Source organism: Necator americanus, chromosome X, assembly GCF_031761385.1.
Source record: "Necator americanus strain Aroian chromosome X, whole genome shotgun sequence".
Classification (NCBI taxonomy): domain Eukaryota; kingdom Metazoa; phylum Nematoda; class Chromadorea; order Rhabditida; family Ancylostomatidae; genus Necator; species Necator americanus.
In genome coordinates this window covers 13,840,014-13,850,465 of record NC_087376.1, presented here as the reverse complement: position 1 = coordinate 13,850,465, position 10,452 = coordinate 13,840,014, and the positions used below count along the sequence as shown (strand labels likewise).

General features: G+C 41.6%; 1 protein-coding gene across 1 annotated transcript; it reads left to right on the top strand.

Moving 5' to 3' along the window:
- Nucleotides 1-5,842: 5,842 nt before the first annotated feature.
- RB195_022959 (uncharacterized protein) lies at nucleotides 5,843-6,082 on the top strand (the record flags this gene model as incomplete). The annotated part of the gene is made up of 1 exon (XM_064210227.1): nucleotides 5,843-6,082. The coding sequence occupies one exon, from the start codon at nucleotides 5,843-5,845 to the stop codon at nucleotides 6,080-6,082; it is 240 nt and encodes a 79-aa protein (XP_064066108.1).
- Nucleotides 6,083-10,452: the final 4,370 nt, after the last annotated feature.

Sequence of the window (10,452 nt, the reverse complement as noted above, 5' to 3'; positions counted from 1 at the left end):
TGGTTTGATTAGTAGGTCGCAAACCGTTTGTATCCTTAGGAAAGGGCAAAACAAAAATTTGGCAAAACCAAAGTAAGTGAGATGCTAATTTCATGTGCATTTCCAGAATTTGGTCCCGATGAAAGGCCCCAAAAACCCTGCCAACCCTCGTTATTTGCTTTTACGCCTTCGCAAATCTGCCATTGTCATACTCCGCGCTGGTGGAAACTTCGATTCTTCTCATCAAGATTCTCATTTGATGTAGCAATGTTAAAAGAAAAAATATCTATCTTTAATATTACAAATCAAACTGTCTGTCGCTGCAGTTCAGTCCTAGTGGTTGATGGTTGTAGAAAACGGAGAGCGGTAAACAGGGTCCCGGAGGATTCTCCGCGATTGCCTCCGAGACATTAAGTGTCCAGTGGATACCCCCGGTGAGACACGGACATACCTCGACGAGGTCACGCTCCAGTCATTAATGGAGACTTAGACAACCGTTTAAGATGCTCTTCTGGCCATAGAGATTCAAAGAGCTGCACAGTCACAAGAAATATATAGAAAAGCAGAGAACGGGAACGAGCGAGAGATCAGGAAGTCCAGAAATATATCAAATGATTGAAATCTTATCAAATAAATTATTTTTTTCCAAGAGTTCAGATATACAAGAGGTCCCTCTGTCCGAAAATAAATTGGGCTACAAAAAAGCTTGGGACTTATGGGATAACGATAATCCTCATTCCCGTTACTTTTGAAAGCTGGCTATTCTATTTTTAAAGGAAATTTCCATATTTGAAGCTATTAAATGCATCTTTCTCTCATATTTCACATGAGGATTTCTCTTGCTTCTAGTACCGTTACAAATTTGAAGTCACCTCACACAATAAATTTCCAGTGGATGTTTGTGACCCTTCGAAACAATTTAATAGCTCCTGATTTATATTCTAGGCGGTAATCCAGCGTATGAATAGCGATAGGTAAGCCGATTCAGCTATTTAGGTAGCAACGAAGGTAAATCTCTTTCTCGCACCATCGCTAATGGCTCTGCTGAGGAATGATCAGGGCTTGCTTGAAAATCTGCAGAGACCCTCTTTACACGCACCCGCTGAAAACTACTAACCAGCTTCTACCAGATATCAGATATCTACAAAATCCCAGGTTGTTTTGTTTTGTTCAAATTTGGTGAAAGCACATTGATCAAATTAAGGTCGAGGGGGGTAGGTGCAAAAAAAGCCATTTCCTCCAAAAGGAATGAGTGGTGAAATTTCTGTTATTTCGGGGGGTTGCACCGGAAACTTTATCGTTTCTAACGCTCTGCGACATTTTTGTGAAGCTGACTTCGATTTCATAGTGTAAGAAGCTTTCCAAAATATGCACGTCTTTCTAAGCACATCCAAAAAATGCTTCAGAATGAAATCCAAGGGATGATCATGGTGATCGAAATATCGGTTAAATGGGAGTCGTTCTTGTGAAGTAAACGAAAGAACGGGATGAGTGTGTTGTGTTAGAAAAGAAGAATGTGCTTAAGGCAATCCCCATATGAATCACGAAGACTGCAGCTTTGGTCATTTTATGCTTTGGTCCACAGAAGACTTCCCTAAAGCCGGACTTCAGACTTTCTGTGGTGCTTGCTTCGCTCGCCTTCATTGATCAACAAAAATCAATATTAGTTTTATTAGTTCTATTAAATTGGACTTGTGTATCTCCAACAATCTTTCTTCCTTGTTTATATTATAACTAAAAGCGGAAGATTTCATAGTCTCCTTTCTAAACGCGTCAGTTCTACATTTGGAGACTTGGAACTTCAGCTTCAAACACTCTTTATCAATATGTTATAGACAAAATTTGAAAGTATCACGCAAAATAAGGGTTTTTCTCCTGTTTTCTATAAACAGTTATCAAAGAATGATGTTTTGGCATAAAATGACGTGAAGGACATCTTTCTACTGATAAAGATAACGTTCCACGTCAGTCCACATAAATATCTTGCTACTATTTAAGCAGTCGTTTGCATTCTGAGAGCGGCATGCTACAAACTTGAGGCGAGAGAAGAAGGAAATAGGCACGCGGAGGAGTCAGAAAGGTGAAAAGCAAAGCGACCAGTGGCCACGGCTACGAAAAAGCTGAAACAATCTATCTTTTGCGTCATGCACACGAAGTTATTGCGCACCAATCCGACGCCGGCGGACCCGTATTCCCATATTATAGTTGTCGCACCCCACATTATAGCTATCTGGCGCAGGCGCACCAACGTGACGCCGGTAGACCCGTCGCACCCTATATTTTAGCTATCTGGCGCCGGCGCACCAATCCGACGCCAATCGACCCGTCGCACCCCATATTTTAGCTATCTGGCGCCGGCGCACCAACTTGACGCCCCATATTATAGCTATCTGGCGCAGGCGCACCAACGTGACGCCGGTAGACCGGTCGCACCCCATATTATAGCTATCTGACGCCCGCGCACCAATCCGACGCCGGGTGGACCCGCCGCATCCCCTTTTTCGAATTTCGTGACACACAGACAAAGACACACACACATACACACACGGACTAAACTCGTTATTATATATCAAGACAGCGCTAAAGGATCAAAATCCACGTCCGGTCTAAGATTTTGTGCAGGTTATGAGTTTATGTAAACTTCCTTCTTAGTAAAAACTTTTAACACAAAGGACTGAGAGGTCTGTCATAAGAGCAACTTCAAGTCCCAACAACTATGCAAGGATGATTCGCAGAGCAAAGGAGCCTAAAACTTCAGTTACGGTGGTCTGGTGAGCCTATACAAATTCTCAGAACTTTAGTAAACAAACTATCAATGAAGCTCCTTTCCTTACAAAATTTCGTGTCGATAAAAGAAGTCGAGTCGCCGATGACCAATAACTGTAGCCATTCATAAAAAACATCGTTCTCAGTGAGAACAGGAACCGAGAGATTTAATCCGAGTTGAAGTCTTTTAGAGGAACCTGGAGTTCGCATCTACTCGCTGTCCACTCAAAAGGTTGTTGACTATCTTTGATTTTCGATCCAGCGTCATTGCAACCTCGTGATTACTCACTCTCTTCTCCTTGAAGGTTTGATTGAGCCTTTTGCATAAGATGTAGCGCCTAGCTCACTGTCCATTTTCACGAAGGACATAAAGAGATTTTTCTTGAAGAGATTCTCTTTTCGCTAGCGATCGATATAGGTCGATTTAGATAAAACTTTCCACCACCACCGAAGGAATCACTATCTCCGACTATTTCTTGTTCTTTCTTGAGCTTTTCCTTTTCCATTGGCTGGATTATCCGCTGTGTCACTTTTATTGATTTAGTGCAGTGTTATTAAAGACACAGCCAAAGGCTTCAGCCTGGGGTAATTCTTTTGTACTCCCTTTTTGTGTTTAACATGTGTGTTGTGTGTTTTGCTTAGACTTTTCCACTTGTAATTTCGGCACGACCAGACCCACTTTGTTCACTTTGGATCTCCGACTTATCCTTTTTTTCGGATTCTTTCCATTGATTCAATAAGCCGCTTTCCACTAAGGTTATTGAATATCATGCCATATGAGGAGCTGCTACCAGAAGTACAGTATCTACACTAAGCATTCCCCCTTCGAACCAAAAAAAACGGGCACTCGCGTTCTTTCCTCTGTTTTTTTTCACCGTGGCCTTATTCGTTGTGTTTTATTTAATCAGACATGACATCAGTCGATTTGTGGTAATGAGATTTATCCATTTAGCATATTCCGAACTGTAAAAACCTATACAAAGGCACTTACTTTTTAAATCATCAGCAGCCACGAATTATCTTTGTTAACTTGTTGTTTGACCTTATTTGATTACCTGCCTAATCTAGCTTATTTTCTTCATTTTTCTTCTTCTGTTTCAACTCTATTTCTTCGCAATCTTTTTCCTCAAGCTCCCCACGGCTGAATGGAATGCGTGGAGAAGCAACGATACAGCCTATGACGGCTGCCACGGCGCCATGCAATGTCCTGATGAATTACAGATTTTCAATTTTGAAGACGCCAAAATGCAAAAAAAAAGACTATGGAAATGCCTGAAACTGCCAAGACATAAATAAATGGAAGAAAAGGACGGCTTACACCTGTGGAAGGATTACCCATGCTCCAATTTTCCACAGCTTCTTTTGCATGAGTTTGAGTTGATCTAGCTAACTCATTCAAGTAAAAAATGTGCGATTTCGTTCTTGAATCTTCCTACCATCGTCCAGCATTGTTTGTTTGTTAGAGAGACAGATTGTGCGAACTAGCTACCAACAAGTTATTAGCTAGTGTTCTAGTAGAGACAGTCATTATTGTGATTTATGTCAGCTCGAAATATATGATATGTTAGCTGGAACATCCTTATAGACTCCGGACAAATGGACAACAAAAACTTTTAGTATCGTATGAACTCTAATTTGTTGAACAAAATAGTGAAAGGCAGCTTATCACGAAACTGACTATGTTGGATTCTCTTCACAAAAAGATATGTTGGGATGTGGGCTTACGCACTGTGTCCGCCAGCGAGCAGCAGAAAGAGCTTGGGTAACCCGCTGAATGCCCGCCAGCGAGTAGCAGAAACAGCTTGGGTAACCCACTGAGTGTCCGCCCGCTGGGCGCGGGAGAAGAGGTACACGCGAGAACCGGCTGGTCGCTGTTGACCTTCTTTCAGCGGGAGCGGTCATTAGGTAACAGCAGCCGAATTATTGGAAATTAAGGAAAAAAGAGGATCCTTCTATCCAATTAAATGATATATCATCAGAAGCATACCATAAAGTATCAAAGAGTCAAAGTTTGATGATTGATAGAAGTGATATGCGTGACCTACATTGACATTTGAAGAATTTGAAGAAGTTGCCACAAATAAAGATTATCTCAAAAAGATGCTGCAGAGAAAAGAATAAGATGCATACACAACTTCCAACTATACGCACAGGAACTTTATGCCCAAAATATTTGCATTTATACGAGGTAATTTCCGTCAACACCTTCACAAAACTTGAATGATTACAATTAAGAACTTAACCAAAAGCTTATTATGTTCTATTGCAGTCCTTATTATGTTTATTGCAGAATGAACCCGGTTTGAGCAATTCTATCCCGCAAATTTTATACAGATATAAGGTTTATATAGAGTGCATGGGACGGGTGTAATGTAGCGGTTAGAGGCTCCGCTTTCTGCCCGATCGATTCGGGGGCTCGAATCCGCCGTAGTGCTCACCAAGCTTTTCATCCCTCCCGGCCGATGAATTGGTACCAGACTTGTCTGGGAGGATTAAAACTGACTTGACACATCGGCTAGCCACCGCAAATCATTGTACAGGCCAGTTACACGTTCGTAAACCTTAAGCGATACTCAGTTGAAATGAACGTAGGGGCGCAACCCAAGCGGATTTACGAGCGCCAGACACTTTATCCTTTATAGAGTGCATGTCAAACATTTTAATACTTGTTTGCACGTTTTATTATGACTGGTTAGGGGTATTGGTGAAAAACCGAGACCTTTGTATCCTCGACATATGCCTGCTAAACATTCGCCCCTAGTTATGCGTTGGATGCCAGTTTTACCTAGCCAGATAAGCAAACGGAAAATTCTAGAATGCGAGAAAAAATGAAGAAATGTAGCATCAAACGGATCTATGGGACATTTTTTGAAACATCTCTTCCATTCCCAGCGATGGATGAGCGGTTTCCATCTAAGAAGTCAAAATAAGACAATAAACATTTCCACTTGCATTTCTAAATGGCATATCATTTAAACAAATCTCTTTCACTTATATTAACTTATAACTGCAATTTATCTGGGGTTTCAAACAACAAGTGAAACCAGACAAACTCTCCTTCTCGTTCAATTCTCAAAGCACATCGTAAGAGCTGCAGATGCGGCTAAAGAAATGCATCCCAGGAGCAAGAGACGCGGCGAAATGGGCAGGAAAGGTGGCGTGGGCGAGGCGTCAGCGAGACTTACCACAAGAGGAGCAACCAAGCTACCGTAGCGATTACGACGGTGTCAAGAGATGCTCGATGCTATTATCGACGCTCATAAGCCTCCTGGATAGGCAGCGGGACATCATACTGCTACCTCTTGGTCGTTCTGTGCCCGTTGGCAGGTGCGCGTGATCGCGTCCATACCCTTGGTATGCTCAAACAGCATACCTGCACCGTTCACCGTATCTTTTCGCTATATCCAACATAGACGATTTTGTGGTATGCTGCTAAAAACAGCAACTTTGCAGGTAGGAAGGCTCGCGATGTCATCTTCACCAACGTCACCAGTGCATTTACACATCAAAAAGTTTCCTGGTACAAACGAAGAGGGATCAGAAAACCAAGGCGTTATTAGGAAACCTGGAAAGAAGGTATATTCCAGTGTTGTTCATTGTTTAAGAAATGAAGCAGAACTAGCTATGAGACCTAAAACATGTGTAAGGTTCAGAAAATTTACATTTCTACAGCGAATCAGTTGAAATCTTTAATTGCAGGTGCTCTAATTGACATGTGAGCAAAACTATTGCAAACTATAAAAAACTATAAAAGTATAACAAAACTATGCATCATATACGAAAGAGCATATTCATCAGCATACAGATAGATGCAGAGCATGAGCAAGGTTCTGATCAGTTATATTGTGTATCAAAGTAACAAAGTAAGGCTTAAAAAGCGCAAGCCGTTGCTGCTAAGAAGGGATTCGCGAGAAAGAATTCGCGCATCAACGTATTTTCCGTTCCCGAAAACCCCGAGCTACCCGTTTGTTTGACAATATATGTTCTAAACAAAACAGTCAGTTAGTCTTACCTCAAACTTCATGCTTTCATGGCGGATCTTCTTTTTTTTTCTTGCCCCTGTGTTTCATTTCAGGATTTTCCGCTAACGTTTAATAAAACGAAATGATTTCAAGGGTTTTATGTTTGCAGAAAAAGCGAGATCAAAGCTTCCAGAAAACTGGATTAACCAACAGCAAAACTGCGAAAATTTGAATTAAAATCCAGATGTAAAGTGAGAAGAAAGCCGCTAGACCGCAGAAAGAATTGCTGCAAATTCGGAGTAGCTTTAGGATGAGCAAATCGCCTTCCAACACGTTGTAGCCGGGAATTTTCTCTATCAGCTGTTCTATTCTACGATTTCCAGGGTTCCGTCGTTCTTCCAAGTTTTAGATAGGACAAAGATCGGATTCACTCTTCCCACCTCTGTCCCATCTAAATTCCAAAAAAAAAAAACTAGAAGTTCCCAAAACGGTGATGTGATCATTTTGTAGAGAAAACCTTCTTCTATGAAATTTCATAAACATCGTTTCTCAAAGTGCTGTTATCACGAAGTTATTCGCGATCATTCACATCTGACAATGCGCCACAAAATCCGAGCTTTTCTGACCATTAAATTCTATAAAAATTATAAATTCGTTTAAACTGCTGTAAAATATGTATCATAATGCTTTTCATCTGGTTGGGGTAGCTTCAAATTTTACCTTCCTTTTTGAAAACTTGGCTCAGCGGGACGTCGAACCTGCGTGACTTCATTATCACATAGTCAGAAATGTTGTTTCGTTTCCGTTTTTGTTTCTTCGTTTGTTGTTTCGTTTTCGTTTTTCTTTTTTCGTAGTTCCTCTGTAATTCGAACTATGCACCTCACTCTTCCATTTGTTGTCGTATCATGTACTTGAATCAGTATTTAAAGATTTTTAACAGATTTTAAGTTGTCAAAATGTTTCAACAGCAATATTTCAATATTTCAGCAAATTTGCTCCTTCTACTACTTGATCTTTCTTCGCTTCTGTCAGCTACCGATTTCACATCTGCCATTTGCTCCTCAGTTAATTTTCGACGTAGCGTTTTTGAAATACAGGAAATTTCCAATATATTGATTCAGGAGTAACGGGAGCTGTCAATATTGCAGTAACTTTGAAGTGCGGAGAAGGGATAGTATTCGATAGGTTCATCATCAACACGCTTGACTCTGCCATTACCCTTCTTGACGCGACTGTTGTTCCATTTATGTTCCGAAGAACATCTGTATTCGTCTTCCCAGCCGGTACAGCGAGTGTTCTTTCCTGGCTCTGCAGCTTCAGCCAATACTGCTGCCCTTTTCTATTTGCTGCCTTCTTGTATTGCATCTATTGCATTGTAATTCTTGCGAGCTCCGGAGTTCATGGTTGCTTGCTTTTTGTACAACTCAGCGTATTAGCTTAAGAAAAATGGGCTGGTGATGTAAGAACTCTTTCCTTTTCCGTGCAATCTTGAAAATGTTTAACGAGCCCATCGTACTCCTATTCCATGTCGTCTGTTTCCAGAAAATCTTCTCAAAGACATGAGATTGTAGCGAAGAGATCCCAGTTATTGATAGTTTTTTGACTTCGCTCTACAAACTTTTCTGTATTTTCTCCCGAAGAAAAACCTTCTCCAAAGACGACTGTTTGATCCTATGTAGAACAATACAGTGGCACAACAGTGGTATCGTCGGGCAAACCTTTTAGTGACGTTTATATGATCTATTCCGTTATGGTGCCCTCCGACGAGCAACTCCCACATTCAGTGTAGTCGCTTCATTATGGGGTACGGGTACTGATGTCAAGTACTGTTACAGGCGTTCTCTAGGTGCCAATTTTGGCTTTGAAATCATCAATAATGCTCTTGTAGAAGGTACAATCTTCTCTGTAGAACCTCTCTAGGTCTCCATAAAAAGCTCCGACTTTTTTTCTCCGTAACTTGATGTTGAAACGTAAGCAACGACGATAGTCAATGTTGGCGTTGAACCATATCTTCTCAACCGTTGTCATCCGATTCGGATCATCGGTTGTTCGAAAAAGTGGATGTGCATTCTCATATTTTTGTTGACAAGGACAGCGACTCACCAACTCCTATACTGCCGCATGTTCCTAAGAACACTTCTTCTCGCGAGTAGTCCAAATGTTCGACTGCCCTTAAGTCTTGGCATTTTGCATACAGTTAACGTTTCAAGAAACTAAATATTTTACAAATTCCGTGAGAGCACTGAAAACAGTAGTTTATCTTCTCAAGCTCTTCGTCACTATATAGAAAGCATACAAACGGCAGGCGAACTCAAAGAACAACACATCGACTATTGCTTACCTCATCTGCTAAATGTAGGCAAACCCACGTACAACAGCTTGTGAGTCACAAAGGCTTCTATAAAGGATCTAACGGTCAGTCTCGTTGATGTAAACAAACTGAAGCCCTAATTTGGGGCCAGTTCGTTTGTGACCGTAATGAGTTTATTCTTTCTGTAAATTTTTGAACACTGGGCACTTATCCGAGATGCCTCTCTAGTGTTCCGCGTGCTGTGGGACTCTAAGCATAGTATCGCAACTTCTCCTTTATTTGGAACTTTTATGACGTAATGTACGGTGTTCTAAAGCAGAGAGAACGGAATCTTTTCTGAGCCGTCCACTACGTTTAATATTCAGGAGAGAAATTGTGCTTTTCAAGTAACACAGTCTCTAGTCCGGTGTCCATATACATATTGTCATTTTATGGGTCAGATTTAAAGACCACGTTTTTTCTAGCCACTTGATGCCACCCTTGCCGCCCTCCTGTGCTGTGTATGTTGACTTAAACGGATTATGTCATTTTCCTGAGATGCACTGAAGAAAAGTGGACAACGGTGTTTCGGCTACAAGGTTTTCGTTTTGGATCTTCCATATCCCATTTCGCAAGCAGATATAATCACTCAGAAGAGCTATCCAGTTCTCCCACGGTTACGGTAACATGTACAGGCCGGCAGCAGGGGTTGCGTCGAGTAGCCAAGAAAAAAGTGCTCTGTAAAGCTCCTAAAATGGGAGCATCCAGCTCTTGCCCGGTTGGGTGTAACTCAACAGTCGACAGGAACAGTCTCCCCCCCCCCCCCCAAAATGAAACGTAGTAGATGGCCCAGATGTGATTCCGTTCTGTCAACATCTAATGATATGAACAGTGCAGAGCTGTGCACGCCAAGCGGATCCACAGAATGACATGAGAGTTGAAGAAGGGCGAACAGCAAACCTCGAATGCTAGGTAGTACATGATCGTGCATCTTGCCCAGAAAACGATTGCATAGTATCAGGAGTGGTCGTGTGGTAATCAAAGAGGCGGGGCGCAGATCCTTTATAAAAGCCCTTGTGACTCAAATTTGTAGCATGTAGTGGTCTGCTACGTTGCCAGATTGAGCAAATGAGGAAAACTCTAGCCAATGTGTTGTATTTTGAGTTTGCCTGCAGTTTGTGCGCTTTTGGAAGGGCAATGATTTGCCTGAGAGAATAAATTACTGATGGCTTTGATTTTCTAGGCACTAGTGAATTTGATAACGCAGAAACGTTAACTGCAAACAAAGAAAGACGAATTCCACTCTTGGACTCTTGGATACCATTGAAGGAATAGGAACAGTGAATTATATCAGGCTCGGTTTGAGCCGCATTAATTATTCTACTCCGGAATTCCATCAGCACTATCAGCGTTGAGAAGACAGCCTCCATGAGGAGAGTCAAAAGCGGTTTTGAA